The sequence below is a fragment of the Passer montanus genome, unplaced genomic scaffold (genome assembly GCF_014805655.1).
Source record: "Passer montanus isolate IOZ18808 unplaced genomic scaffold, ASM1480565v1 scaffold60, whole genome shotgun sequence".
In the NCBI taxonomy this organism is placed as follows: domain Eukaryota; kingdom Metazoa; phylum Chordata; class Aves; order Passeriformes; family Passeridae; genus Passer; species Passer montanus.
The window spans coordinates 3,558,479-3,574,542 of NW_024371038.1; the positions used below are offsets into that span (position 1 = coordinate 3,558,479).

The following is a 16,064-nucleotide window of genomic DNA, read 5'->3' on the forward strand; positions in this document are numbered from 1 at the left end:
GATTCCACAACTCTTTTACTGCTAACACTAACCAGTAAAGCTGCATAAGCAGCTCCCTGGTAGAGGGTAATGCTTGCTCTTCCCAGGTGGGTGCCACACCATACTACAGGTATCCCAGGGTGCAGAGATTGCAAGAAGGCAGAGTGAGCATGGGTTTCAAGGTATACCTCAAAAAAATCTAAGACTTCAAGTATTTTTTGTTTTGTGTTAAAGGGGACAAGGTTGTTTTGTTTCAAGTAGCAACTGTTGGACTTTGCTTGCATCCAATTTTGTGCATCAATGTTGTGGCTCACCACTTCCTTCTCAAACATGTATGGCTAGTGTGTGCTGAGGACTTGGTGTTCTTAACTTCACAGTGCATTTCAGAGTGCCCCAAGCCTTTTTGTGGTAAGGTACTGGACAGAATGACTGTTAGCATTATGGCTGTATTGAATTCTAGTGTATTATGGTATGATAGTGCTCTCCTCTCTTTGAGTGTGCATATTAACTCTTTAGAGGATGCACCATAATAGATATCACTAATGCCTAATTTTGGTGCTTAAATTAGACCCTAGGTGCCCTTCATAGTCTGCAGGTCCTTGAAAAGCTGCTGAAAGTACTTATGTGCCCTTGAGTCCACTGACTACGAAAGAAACCTGGGCTTCTCATTCATTGAAATAAAGTGCCTGGAACTGGACAGTGTGACATGTCTCAAAGTATAAAATGTTGGCAATTTCAATAGTGGAGTATTGCATGTTCCTAGTGAACAGTTGTTTTTATTCAATCAAATTATTGTATAAAATATGAACACAGCCAGTCTCTGCCTTTATTGAAAATCTAGCCTGAGGCACTCCTTTGAATAGAGCACATTCAGCAATGCTGAATGGACCTTGTTAGAGTACACTTTGACAGCCAGAGCTTTATGTTCAAACAGTGCTATTCATGCCTGTCGTGGAGTGTGTGACTCTTAAAAATTATCTGTACATCAAATTTCTTACATATTTGTAATCTGTAGTAATTTTGGCATTGATTGATTCCGATTTCTTCCTGTCACATTGTTTAGTATGTTAAATAGAATTTTTTGTTGTAGTAATAACTGCTTTATAATGTATTGTAAACTGGAATGCAGAAGTTGCATCTTTTTCTGCCAAAGAACTTTGCAAGATACCAAATGAAGCAGATAAATAGATATAAATACAGTAGTTCAAGAAAGAATGGAGAAAGCAGTGGGAGGATTGGTTGCTATACAACATGGGCACTTTCTGTTTTTAGTGTATACCCCTGGCACAGACTAATGGAAAGCTTTCAAGATATTTTCAGGAAATGTCTGCTTTCATCTTACTTATCTGAGCTGGCTGGTTCCAGTGAACTGTGGTCAGCTTCATCTGCAAAGCCTATGCAAGAGGTTCCCCCGCTAAAAGCTTTGAAGCATTTCAAAATGTTCTGGGATTAGTTTATAAGCATTTGGCTGCAGTATTTAAACAAACTCAAAATGACCATGATCACTAAACAAAAGCCATCATTATATGTGTGCAGCCACTTTAGATAAATGTGTCATGTGGAGATGTACTCTAGAGGTTTACTCTCTTGGAGATAACAGCTCAGGAACTGGAGAATCTTGGGTTCAAGTATGTGTTTTTACTCCTCTGCACACAAGAGCAATCTATTGCTCAGCACTGACATTTCTAAATCTTTTTAAGAGGAATTTAGATGTTTCTGATATCGCTACTGTGTTCTTATCTAAAAGTGTGTGAATGTTTGAAATGTATGAATCTAATGTACAAATACATATAGGATATGAATCAGACTTGCAGAGTGACTCTTTTTCCTACAGAAACCACATACAAGTCAGCTGGTTGATATTTTATTTAGTCTGATGGTGGACGTTTGGTTCCAGGTTTCAGCTGAGAAATATCATTTACCACTAACCTGGAAATATCCTTGTTTCCCATTTTGCTCCAACAGAGCTGAGCTTGAATGCAGGAGCAAGAATCCGAAGAGTTTTTATAAAACATTTGAATGTGGTTATAGTGTTGTTTATCTGTAGAGTTATATTATTGTGTGAAATAGAGAAAAGGCAACTTTGTCTTAATGCATTAAAAAAAAATCTTCCCGCCTTTTTCTCTTAATTTTAGGCTGTCATTTGGTAAGTGTGAATTCAAATAGATTTTGTGTTAAGCAGTTCCTAAGTCTTTTAAGCAGTTTTTTCTATTAAGCTTGCTTACTTATCAGCAATTTCTAAGCAAGCTTAAAGCTGCTTATTTAGCATATTGTGGACATGATCAGTATTATCTTAGTTCTTTCTGGCACATTCCAGTATTCTTTAGGAAACATTCACAGAACAGTACCATAAGGGATTTCAGTGTTGTTAATTGGGATATTAGTCAGTGCCAACTTTAAAATTAATTAAATATCTTCCTCTTTCATAAGGGAGAATATAGAAGAAACTTGAACAGTTTCCAATAAGGTGTTTCTCCTAGAACAAAAACCCCCCAGTGTTGCTGCAGTGATGTTCTGCAGGAAGTGACACTGAATTTCATTGCAGCCCATACAGCTGCAGTCTTTTCCATGCTGGTATTCTCCTGGGCAGCCTTCTAAATGGGCCATTTGGATGTGCTGTGTAACTTTCCTATACACCCAGCACAAACTCTCTGAGTCCAGGATAATTAGTTCCTGTTTACACTGCTGGAGCTTGGCTTCATCAGCAGGAGTGGAGCCTGCATGGAGTTAGGAGGGTTGGCTCAGAAAGCTCTCTGCACCTGCCAGCTCTGCTGCCCAGTGCAAGGGAAGAGCAGGGGCATGGCTGGCTGCCAAGTGTCGTGGAAATCCCTCCAAGAGATAGAAATCTGCACGTTCCCAGCAGCTGTATGTGTGGGCATTCAGACTGCATCATGCACAACCAGCAGAGCTGGTGTGCAGAGTGCATCACCAGCTGTAAATTGTCCTTTGTGGTGGTGTTCTGAGAAATCTTTTTGTAGAATCTAGAAATAATTTTATGTGAAACATCATTTTAGGTGATCTGCTTCAGTCTGTTGGCAATTTTATATCCCAAATATATTTGTAGATTAAGAATATGATAGTAAGAAAAGTACTTTCTTCTGACACTTTGTTTTAGCCTTTTGTGTGAGTGAGTTGTTGCCACTTGCATTTCAAGCTGTGACACAGTGTGCCAGATTTCAGAAGGCTCCTGCAGCATGTTGACTCACTGGGGAGCTGACTTGGTCAGTGGAGTTCATGTCCCATTGAACTTTATGCCATAACTATGATCAAGCAGATGGAAAAATTGCCCAGAGAGAGAACTGTTTTAAATTGATGTTTCTTTAAAAGGTATACTTTTAGAAGATTTCTTTTGTAATGTCATGTTTTTCTTCCTTCCATAATGACTGCTTTGCTTATTGGAAGTCATGTCATAAGTAGTACAGTGGCATAGAATACTTGCATAGAAAAAGTTGTACAGTAGTAGTAATATAGACAGCTCTGAACTAATGCTGCAAGACATTAGTAATTCACATTTTCAGCTGTCCTAAACTTAATTTTAAACTAAATGTATTTTAACTTCATCCCCTAAGCAAACTGAAATGTTCATGTTTCAGCTGAATCCTGCAACTATAGCCCTATGAAAATATACTTGCTTCCTCATTAATAATTAATCTTAATACATTCAAATGCAAACATTTTTTATCATGAAACACTACCCTTCTGTTAAAAGAAACACATGACTGGCACACACTTGAATCTTATATAAATTCTATCTTAGTTAACTTTGTAAAGAACAGGCTACATTAGTGGGGATATAAGCAGTGTTTTTGACTAACAGGAAACATGACTGTAAGACAAAAATCCATATTAATTTGGCTTGTTTCTGAAACAAACTAAAAAAAAAGTGGAGATGCACATGACTGGAAAAGTTAGTATAGCTTCCTGTCATGTGATCCCCAGGTATTTTGTTCCAGCAGAGTTTTTAGCATGGATTCTGCATTAATGTGTTTGGTTCCATGCAGGTAGTAATAATGGTAGCTCTAGCAGGCTGAATGGTGTTCCTCTTTAGCACTGAAATAAATTGTGCCCAAAGTAGAAGTACTGTATTCCTTAACTCTTCTGAAACCACTATAACAGAAAAACTGTGTAAAAAAAATCCCCGTGAAAGATCAGTATTGTTTGAAGTTCTAATAATTCTTCTCTTACGGTGCCTGATGTGGATTTTGGAATGTAAAACCTTACAACACTAAGGGTGTCTAGAAAGGCATAGAGATTCTAATTTCCTTTGTCATATTGCTGTTGAAAATGTCAGGCTTGCCATGATAGACAATATTTTTTCTGTAAAGTGTATAATGGTTTTTAAGGAAGAAGAATCCTAAAGGTGATGAAAAACCATGAAAGCCCTAAAAATACTGCTTTATGATTGTATTATGTCTTAGAAAATAAACTTATTTGAATGATTGAGCTATGATAATTTGCTTGGATTAATAGTGCTTCACAGACCTACCTAAGGACCTAACTGTCTATGTCATTTGGGGAAAACAGATGCATTTTATTTTTCATATCAATAATGTTATATTGGAGAATATTAGTGCTGCTATAGTATTCCACAGTGGTGAGGAATAAACTAAAAATTGCTCAGACACATGAAAATTTGTAGGGGAGAGGAGAAGACTAACTTAGAGAGGAGCCTAATTATTTTTATGTGATGATTGATAGTGGACAGTACACGGATGGAGACTTGCTTTTGTGTCCTGATACTGCAGGAATCAAATGCAAAGGCAATTTGTACTTCTCATTACTTCTCACGTTACTTGGGATACAAAAACATCCTGACACCCAGTGGCACTCATCCAGTCTGGCAACTCAGCTCTGAAGTGAGATGTTACAGTGAAGGCAAAAATGTACAATATTTTCTGAAATATTTTCCTTTCATATTTATGAAAACAGAAAAGTACAGCTTCTTTTGGGAAGGAAGGAAGAAAGGAGGGAAATGCATGTCACCCAAAGATGATTTGCTATGGGCTATGATAAAGCTCCAGAATTTACAGACAATCCAAGCCAGTGCATTTAGCATCAGGGCAGGTGTCTGTTTTTACACCTGTATCATTAAAATAAATAGTGGGGATAAGAAGACTGCAGCCAGTCAATCAACCAGAATGTTGTGTAAGTAAACATAATCATATCTTCATAAAATTTTGCCTGGCACAATAAAAAGGATCTAGAGCAATCATGTCTGCAGCAGTACATGGTCGTTTCCCATTCCTCCCCACCAGGAAAAGTGTGCTTTAATTTGCTGGTAGCAAACAGAACCAACCAGCACGTGGAGGCTTATGGCAGAAACTGCCAAGTGGATGTGTGTAATTGCATACTACAGGTGCAAATCAGCATCAGTGCAAAAAGTGCAGATGCTTGGTTGTTTAGAGGCTTGTTTCATTTTAGAGCATGTTTGATTTTGATGTATACCAAACTTATACCCTATGTTCCACAGAAATGCACATTTTGCTTTCTCTGGCACGCTCTGTCCATACGAACATCTTAACAAGACACTGAACAGATTGAATTAATTCATCATAAAACTCAGTATTTCTGAAATGAGGTACTAGGGTTTTTAAAAAGTTAAGGAATAGTTGAGATTTATCTGGCTCTTCATATTCATTCCAAACCTCATCACGTACTCTGCTGGTTTTAGACATGTGTTTATTTCAGTGTACTTTCACATATCAGTGTTAATAGTGCTCTTCTGCTGTAGAGCTGTAAGATTGATATTAAGGGTAGAAAAGTGATTTACTGGAGATCATCAGGTCGGTAGTAGATTAGGAAATAAAACAAGCAGGAAAAGGGTTTGAGGGTTTTCGGTTTTGGTTTGTTTGTTTTTTAAACCTGCTGTGTGCTGTTATTTCTGGGAAAAGATACTTAAGAATCTTTAGTTTTCAGGGATTTCTAAGAACCTCATTTTGAGAGGTCCAAAACCACACTGGCATTTCTTTTCAAAACTGGGAAAGGCAGGTAGAAAATGTTGAGGTTTTTACGTTTAACTTCTGAATAAAAAAAAAAACTGGGCAAGGCTATTCCTAGCATGTCTCTTTACTCAGCTGCATTATTACAGGTGCTTGATCTATATACTGGACTGTAATCAAGTTACAGTGTTAAAAAGTTGTGAGGCTAAACTATGATCAATTTTATGATCACTGTTTCCCTAGTAACTGAGCACAGGTGAGTACATTTTATAAAGTCAAGTATTGATGTTACTTGCCTAAGCATATTGCATTGTAGCTGTTTTAACTTTCTGCAAGTCAGGATATTTTATTCTGTCTTTTTTGAATTTTTTTTCTTCTTACATATCACTAAGGTAATGAATTTATAGGAATATTCATATGTGGAATAATGAAGTGCAGAAATTGAGATAGAGGTACATATATATATAAAGACATAGATGTAAAACAATGTTTAATTCATAAAATGTATCAGATTCGAATATAAAGGCATCTTTTAGGTATGTTCCACTGTATGTGCACAATAATTCACACAAAGGTGTGTATTTTACAAAGTGCTTAAGAGGTTCAGGTTCTCAAAAGCTTGCATTTTAGCATTCTTTAATCCAAGACTCATACCTGGGCTTAATTTCATGTAGCTAGGTAATCCAGATACTTCTGTGGCATAGATTCCAGTATTTGAGGTGTCACAGGAACACCTTGTGGAACATAAAAAGGAAAAGAAGACTGAAAACAATGAGAGGATCAATTTTAAAATTAGTTCTAAACATACTAGATTTAAAATTTTGACTAGGTTGAAGAAGAGGGGGAAATGGGAATAAGTGATCAAACTGAGAAGTACCTTTGATCTGTCAGCTGGTTAGCAGGAAACAGGCTTGAAATAAAATGGAGCTCTTTAAACAAAGCCTGTCCTTGAAATGTGTACATAAGAAACTTAGATTTGTTAGGGAGAAACAGCTGATAGTGATTTCTTCTGGGTTCATATTGGGAACTTTTTTTTTGCCTTAGTATTATGCTGATAAGTAAGCTAAAAGTTTGTGGAACAAATCCCTGTATGAATGCTAGGGCTTTAAATGGCACACAGTACTCCAGAGGTTCTAATGCTTTGTGTCTGTGAACTAACCTTGTAGTCATCTTTGGAATACAGTAATGTAGATGTGCACCATGCTCCATTTGTTTTTGAGGCAATCATCCTGCAGTCAGACCTGTTGTACAAAATAGTGAAATAAAGTCTGATCCACTACACTTTGTAGGAGAGAACTCTGGATAAGAAACTGTAGGTGTTATTGAGCTGGTTTTGGTGCTTCCTTAGTTTTCTTGCCTGGCTCAAAACAATTAACAAACTTAACTCTGGAATGAACCTTAATTTCTGCTGTACGTTTGGATTGTGTAGGAATTTCAGTCGTTGATTTTGAATCACTGTTGGTAGCATTGATTTAAATGTAGTGGACAAAAATTTTAAAGCATGAATAATTTAGTTTCTGTTGCCATCAGAGGATTAACGTGCCTGTGCTGGATTCTGTGGATAAGTCAGTACACAATAATGAAAGGAAGTTAAATAATAAATAAAACATAAGTTGCACTTCAGTTACAAAATTCTTGTCTTTATGATGAGAATAGGATCTTCAGGCTATATTTAAAACTAGACCAGAAGTGGCTTTTTTATCTCAATTTTTTATTGCCTGTTTATTTCTGCCAGTTACTGCTGTTCAATGCTATGGGCTTTAGAGTGCTTTATCTTTCATTAAGAAAGTATAATACAGAAATATATTGGGGGAGATTACAGAAAGCTGCCCCTGCATGCCATTTTCCTCTTTGACTGATTGGATATGGTAACAAAAGGCCCCAAACTAGAGACTATTTTAATTGCAGAGTTGCAAGTGACACTGATCGTAATTACTTTTTTCCAGTACTAGTATAGTTTAATTTAAAAGACTCAATTCTGAAGATATATCTAAATACTTTTGCATCTTGTTTGTAAGTTAGATGCTTCCAGTTCAAGATTGTCTGTCAAATATTAATGTGTTCTAATGGAAATTGTTCACTCTGGAGACAGCCTTTTGCTTTTAAGGGTTTGGGGTTTTTTAATGTTGAGTTTTTTAAATCATGCTCAAACTAAAGTTACAAGAAATAAGTAGGGGTTTGGGGTTTTTTTCACTGAAACTGCAAACATAACAGCTAAATTTCATAAGTTGAGGCTGTCATATTTTCTAATTTCTCAGCATGTGTTTAAACATAGTAATTAAGTGTTACCACTTAATTACACCAAAGTTAATTTTTTTTAAGCTCCCTGGTGTTCCATCTTTATCTTACAGCTAGACTCATATAGTGCTTCAGCTTTCTGTCCAATACTGACTTTGGCCTGATGGATGCCCCAGGCTTTGGGATTTAAGGTACTTTACTAACAAAATTGCAGTCCCTAGACAAGTGTACTGTATCAAGTGAGATACTGAAAGTGAGAGATTCTACCTCAAATTAAGCAAGCAGCCAGTGTATTGTGAAGAAGATGCAAAATTGCAGTGATGGTTTCAACTTACTCTGCCCAGATGTCTGAGTGCCATTGGGTAGGGATTCATGAAATGGATAAAGGCAGCAAGCATTGGAGTTCACCCCATCAGCTGAAGCACTGCAGTGAGTGATTGATACATGGCAGCACTACAGGCAGATGGTCTGTGGGCTGCAGAGCACATCAATTCACCCAGTTTTATTGCTGATGTGTAACACTTGTTGGATTGAGTCAGTCTAGCCAGTTGTCTTAAACAAAACAATTGCTTTTGTTTAATCAGTTGTGTTGGAGACTTCCTTAAAAGGAACATAACTAAAAGGGGATCTGTGTTCTATAAAACTACTATAGTAAAAGAAAGGCATTTCTGATTAGTAACATTTTCATTGCATTGCTAAGCCCATCAAATCTGTAACTTAAGAGTAGTGCAAATGTATTTAAAGTGTTTAAAAAACCCCACAAAACCAAAACACCCCAGCCCTTCTGTGTTGATGCAGTAGAACCCATTAGAATGGTATGGTTACCTGCATGGTTATCACTGGAGCAAGAGACTACTGGTCAGAGATTTGTTGGCACCCTTGTAGCACACATGCAGTAGTCTGTGTCTGTGGTTCTGCTGGGGAAAGGGGGAAAATGCTGCCTGTAGTGAGTGCTGCCAGTTCTGCCTTCATTCCTGTGCTCTGAAACAAGTGTTAAGGAAACTTTGTGATCATTCATTAGTTCAGCTCCATCATTCTGATAGAAAACCAGTTATCAACGATCCTGGTTATGATGATCTTTAAAAATTAAGTCTTAAGTGACTAAAACAAAAGGTAGAAAGAAACAGAGAATAAAAAAACTCAACCCTTATGTTGCAGTGGTTGAGTCCTATTCACAGTACTTAAATACCTGTAACTGGCAGAAAGACAACTTACTTTCCAGAGCTCACTCTGGAAAGAGAGTAGTGCTTGCCTGTTCCATCATTCTCTTTATACTTCTGTTCTTATTCAAATTCCAAGCATGTCAAACAACGTAAAGAACTTTAAAAAATGTGTTTGGATCCATGGCTTCTGCCACAACCAATGGCTTTTACTTTTTGAAGCTTCTAACATTGGAAAAAAATTAGGAAGACTGGCAATATTTTTCTAGGAGGAGCTTATTATTAGTCTTCTGAGAATTAGCATATGGCTTTTCTTCATGAGTATACAAGTGCTTTCCATGACATTGGATCAATTTATGTGCACTCCAATTCTCAACAATTTATGTATAATTTCAAGTGACCAGTTTTGAGGAGTGGAAGGGAACCTGACTCTTATGTGGTTGTTTTTCTACCCCTGTTTTCAGGTGTCTGTTTCAGAGAGCTGTAACTGACTGGTAACACTGTGGTGGCTTTGAAAATTTTTAACATTTTCAAAGGGAATCACAGACTTCATCTTAAACAGAAAGTCTATAAAGCTTTCTCTGAGCTCCAGTAGTTGGGGGAAGGATGGTACTGGACAGTTGGTTTAGGTTTTTAGAAAGACTATTCATACCCCTGGATAGGAAATGCCAATTAATGCTTTTAATTACTTAAAAGTTTTCTCTTTTCTGAACGTATTCAGCTGTCTTCATTAAGCTACACATAGATCCAAGAACAAGCTGTGCACCCTACCATATCAATTAATGAAACTTATTCCTAAAAATAATTGAGGTTTAACTCCTAAATATACCTGCCAAATGCTTTTGTAAGGCAACTGATTCATAGAAAGCTTGGGCCATGAGCTGAAGCACTGAAACTATGTAAACATTTTGTGCTATCCAGATGTCTTTAATAGCTTGATAATAATTGATTATTCTTCACTTGAATTTAACCTTAGTGGGGGTTTTTTCTTAAACATATAACATATGTGGAATAGCCAGCAAATAGAAATTTTATCAATCAGATACAGTTTGACATTTTTAACACTTTTTAAACGTTAGAAATGCCTGTTTACCATATGGTGTAAGTGGGTGTACAGGAAACTACACTCTCATCAAGTCTGATATACTACTTTTCCATGATATGAGCATGAACATTTCCTTTTAGTAGCTCTTGCTGAAGGCAAGCCTTTGAAGAATGGGTGTGTAATTTTGGACTGTAACATTGACATTGTGCACTTCTGTAGGTGGTTATTTTAAAATCAATTAACCCTTTAGCTTTTCTTATTTTTATTTGACTTTATTAATAAAAGTTTGTTCTAGATAAATGCTGCATCATGTGAAAGAGGTAACAGAAAAGCAAAATTTGTATTTTCTTTCCACTGGTCCACTAGCCAGGTCTTATTGTGCTCCCAAGTATCCTATTTCCTGTTTATATTCTACATCTGTAGAAGATGCTGCAGACTTTCAAGGGAATTCTACAATCTTTGAACTGAAATCCTGTGTGTCATTCAATTGAATTAGTCATCATAGTTTCTTGAGAGATAAGATCATTGTAATTTTCTGTGACTTGAAGATACTGATCCCAAATGCTGTTCTGGCTTGTTTGCATACAATTAAGGGTTTAATTCAGTTAAGCAGTCCCTCAATACTATCTTTTGCAGTACCTCAAATATACATTGGACCAGTGTTACTCAGAGCATGTAACTTACCTCTCCACTCCAGCAGCTTCTGCTTGCTCCTTTCCCAGACAAAAGCTTCTGCTTGTGCTGCAGCAGCCACCTGAAACTAGAGAAGTACTCGATGATAACTGCTTTTCAAATGACAAGTTGGAGCATCATTTAAAGGTCAAAAGGGCACAGTTTTCCAAGAGAAATGTGTTTGTACATAGATTCATAAATACTTAACATGTTGCCCCATCAAGATGCAACTTTTAACTAATTGCTACAAACTTGCATGTGCCTCTCTGAAGTGACTTGTTGATTTAGTCTCTTGCTTATCAGATAATCAGTAGCTTAATTTGTTTTAAAGCAAAGTTTAGGTAAGAAAAAAAATTATCCATGTCTAAAACTTTTTTTAACTTCCATTTCTCAGTATTTAAACCTGGCAACTTCTCTGAAAATAGCAATATCTTTTTCTTTCTTTCTTGGTGTAAGCTACACTTTAAGCAGTGTGTCTTAAACAGGGTTTGACATTTACAACATGTTTGTAATTCATGAAACTATGTACTATCACCAGGGGCAGTTCCAAAAAAACAAAAAGCATATAAGCTTCATGGTAATAAATATTTTGGTTTTAGAGTAATCCTTAAAACTGCACAGGCTTTCTGCTGTTTTTGAAAAAATAATGTATGTGTTAATATTCTCTTAAACCCGTGGCAGGACTAAGCAAATTCAAGTAAAAATGCGTGTAAATCTACATCATGGCCAGGAGAATGGCTCACAGTGCTACAGCTATCTCGCAGCAGCACTCAGGAAGTCATGACTGTTTCTGCCAAGTCTTTTTTCATATTCAACCTGCATAATTCTGAGAAGGGTGAATTGAAGACAAGTAGAAATGCATGTCCTGGGCTTCCTCCCGCCATCTCCAGCCCAACACTGCAGTGGTTCCTCTGATCCTCTATCAGCACTTCTGTGTTCCCCGCTGATAAAGCGTCCCCGTGAGGCGCGGCCTCCTGCCTGGCCGCCTGGCCCGGCTCCCGTTCACCGGCCCGGGCAGCGCCAGGCTCCCGCCGAGGGAAACAGCACAGCTCATCCCGGCTGCGTGGAGCGCCTGACAAACCTGTGCCCTCAGGCCGAAGTCACAAACTCCACTCCGAATACTTCTCACATATATATATATATCTATATCTATTTTTTATGCAAAAGTCATTTCTTTCCACACCTTGCCCTTAATTTAAGCATCTCTGAAAGTCCTTCACACCAAGTGTCAGAGTTTAAGAACTGAACTATTTAGCTAAATGTACATACTGAAATGGAATCCACAAAGAAATGGAAAGTAATTTTAACTCATTAAAAGTTACAAATTTTATGAATTAAAATGTTAACTCATTAAAGTTACATTTTTTTCATCAATTTTTTTGTTAAATTAATTTTTTTATTAAGCAACACTTATTTACTAGAAAGGACTTGTAAGGTCCTTTCTTTGTGTTTTATCACTCTTTTTGCTTAGTTTAAAAAATCTTCTCTCATATGCACCTTTTTCAAGTGGAGGTGGTCTTAATGCTAGTGACTGCAGGGAGATTGATCTCAGTTGTTACTCACTTGAAGACTTCCTGAGCTGAGAAGTTGGAGACTCTTGAATTTCTTATTAAAAGTACATCATTGGACAGATGTGTTCTAAAATAACTATTTTGTGTATGGTGTCAATGGCACTGTTTATCTACAGTATTTGAGACAAAGTAACTGCTGCTGGGATAGGAGTTCTTGTTAGGTGATCTTGTCAGTAATCTTTGATGTTGAAGTTTCTTAACATTCAGCATAAGCTTTAATACTTGATTTTGTTCATTAAAATTTTAATATTTGGGCTTGGGAAGTAGATTCAGTTATTACTCCCCTTGCAGTATTTTGCAATAGAATTAGGAGAAAAAGGAAGGACTTCAGGATAAAAATATATTCAGATAAATTCAAGGGCAAATGGGAACAAACAGCTCAGTATTTCAGCTCATCTGCATACAGGTGTTATATATGTAGGTGATCTGCATAGTGGTAGCTCCTTCCCAACTGAGGAATTTTATATCTCTTTTATATTTTAGTCATATGAAGAAGTATATAACTTTCACTCTGTGACTGTTCAAGAGTTTTTTGGTAAAGAAATAAATAATGACTGGTATCCTTCCTTTTATATGTCTGGTTGTACATTTGTTTATTCTGACATCTGTCTACATTATAAAGCATCTATGTACAACTGATTTTTTTATTTACTACATACTAATAAATAGTATTTTGGTACAGCTCATATTGTATATCATACATACAGTCCATTATATAGTGTAATTAATGAAATGTGACATTATAAACTGCTTTTCTTCAGTACAGTTCTTTGAACTCACAAGCTTTGCTTTCTAACATCTGCCACTCAAAAGCTGATTTACTATATGAATTATGTTTGGGTTTTTTCCAGTTGTCTACAGGGATCAGGGAAAGAGAAGGAGAAAAGCATGTGAGCCTCAACCGGTAAGAGCAGTGCTGCTGATATTTTTCCAGTTGCCCTGGTGCATGGAGCACAAACCTTTAAGAATGATGACTACAGTACACCAATATTTCTGATTCATAGCCTGTTTGTCTTGCTACTTCTAAGAAAAGGTCTTTGAAATTGTATAAAAGTTATTTTTAAACATACTCTAGTGTTACTAATTTGGACTTTTTAAAGATATTTTAATAACAAAATATTTTGCTTTCAGTAGTCATTTAATTTCAGAGAGTTGTATTATATAGGCTGAGTATGTTTGGAATAGCTTCTTTCACTAACTGATTATAAATTGCACTTTAAAACTAGTCTACTAGTAATTCTTAATGATTCCATTATAGGTTTTATTGCATAGTTCTCAGATCATAGGAGACTGTATTTTGAGAGACTTGAGAAGAAAGTTGTAACTGACAGTGCTTAGTCTGCAGCAAATGCCAGCTCTAGGTAAGGCTGAGGCAAGGCTGCTACACATTCACTCCATTTAAAAAACCAAAGTTTATTCCTTTGGCTTGCTTCTGTAATTGGACACCAGAAAGGAACTCTACACTTCAGTAGTTTACTGCTGTGTAGTTTCTTCATGATAATCAGAGGAAATATGTGTAGATTACCCCCGACACACAGAAGCTCATGCAGCTTTGCCATGGAAGCTTCACTGAGCATAAACTTTATTTAGGCGATGCTTGACTTTTCCAAACTTACATTGTAATGGGAAGTTATGTTCAGTGCAAGTTGTAAAAGCAACAATTTAGAATTAGGATAACCTTGAATGCAGAGTTTCAGCTATACATTTTTTTAAGTATGCAGTATGGGGGAAATGCCTATTATGATTAGAGTGTGTCTGATACAAAATTTATAAGAATTACTGAATAAATGTTACATTGGTTTTGTACCATGATGGAAAAAGTTTACTTGATACATTTGGAGAGAAGGGTCAGGACCTCACCAAAAGATAAATTTTTATAGAAGACTGAGTAATAGGTATGATACTCTGAGCAGAACTTAAACTTTGAATTTATATCTATTCACTTCTGATTTTGGAAGTTGACTAAATTTCTATTTTTAGCTAGTAGATTCTGAGCAAGCCATTATCCTGTTCCATGCATGTTTACCTTGGGGCACAGAGATTACCTCATAACAGTTCTGCCACACAGAGTACACCTAGAAGGCACTGCAAGTGTACATCATACTAGGAATGTGACTGTGTTTCATCAGGTTTGATGGCTCTCATTTGGAAAGTTTTTACACTTCCTGTCAGTTTAGTGGTGTGATTTTTTGTAGTTATTTTTAGGCTTGGTCTTCAGCACCTACTGTGTAGGAAATGTATAATCTTGTAATAAAAATGAATAGGTTACAGGCTGAAAGACCTCTCTATCAGGGTTCACTGTAACTGCTTTTACTGTCTGCCTCAGCAGCTCAAAAAAGTGAGCTTTCAGGATTTTTGCATCTCTTCTTTCACTGCTGTGTAGTAAGCTGCCTCATTCTTTTCCTTGCTCTACAAGGACAAAATAACATTTCTCTAAAAGTGAGCTTTCAGGATTTTTGCATCTCTTCTTTCACTGCTGTGTAGTAAGCTCCCTCATCCTTTTCCTTGCCTTCCAGAACAAAATAACATTTCTCTGTCCATGAGGCTAGAAGAACATTCTGTAGTATGCTGGGATATTCTTCACTTCCTTGTAATGATTTCATCTCCATTAGATATAACACACATGTAAATAAATGCAGAAAGTATACATATATACCCAATACTTTTAAATAGCAGAGGGGCTATAGACTCATCCCAAAAGGATCTTTCAATACTGTTAGCCTTAACTGGTGTATAAAAATCACAACTCAAATACCAAAAATTCAGTTCATTTATGTAGTTTTCTTATGAGCATGCTTTGTAACAGCCTAACTGCTTAGAAATGGTCAAATCTAGATTTGCAAATTTCTGTCACAACTATCTGCTCTTCAGAAGATGTCACTCTTTCTTAACACTGCTGGTTTTTGGTGTTGTTCTGCCCCTTCTCATTTTGCTTATGTTGGCAGACACATTGTTTCCTTGTGGCCTTGTTTCTGTGCTTACTATTTTTCCTTCTGTGTAAGTTAAACAGATGAGAGCAGTTGACATTTGGGTCAGTGGTGGTTTCAGCCTTATCTCAGGTACACTAAATTGTAGTGACTGACTTCTGAGTTGCAGGCGTGGAGAGACATAATGGATCTTGGGTTTAGGGTAAATGGGACAGAAGCCTCTATTTCTGAACAGCTCTGTCAAAGGGGCATGAACTTGGCAAAGCCATTAGCACCTCAGATGATAAGGATAATGAAGTCTGGGAAGTCCACTGCCATAACCATGTCAAGCATCCAGCACTGTCTGGTCCATGGCCAGCAATTGGAGTAGGATGTGTTTCTTCTACTAGCAGGGGGACGGGAAGGAAATCAGACTTAAATGGTGATTTTTTTTTTTCCCTGACATATATAATTGATTTAGTAAAAAATAGAAGAAGAGCTTATTTTAAAGCTTGAAGCAAAGCTTGCTTCATGCTGTTGCAGCTGTTCTGCCT

At 36.8% G+C, this 16,064-nt stretch overlaps 1 protein-coding gene across 2 annotated transcripts in view; it reads left to right on the forward strand.

Moving 5' to 3' along the window:
• Positions 1–12,129, forward strand: part of RPAP2 (RNA polymerase II associated protein 2) — a 30,986-nt gene extending 18,857 nt beyond the window's left edge. The window contains exon 12 of one of the 2 annotated variants that reach the window (XM_039727171.1): positions 11,715–12,129. In XM_039727171.1, the coding sequence (XP_039583105.1) occupies positions 11,715–11,817 (103 nt within the window). In that variant the 3' untranslated portion in view covers positions 11,818–12,129. Of the gene's footprint in view, positions 1–86; positions 163–11,714 lie in introns of those variants that run through there. The other variant, XM_039727173.1, reaches the window with a different exon arrangement.
• The last annotated feature ends 3,935 nt before the right edge of the window (positions 12,130–16,064 follow it).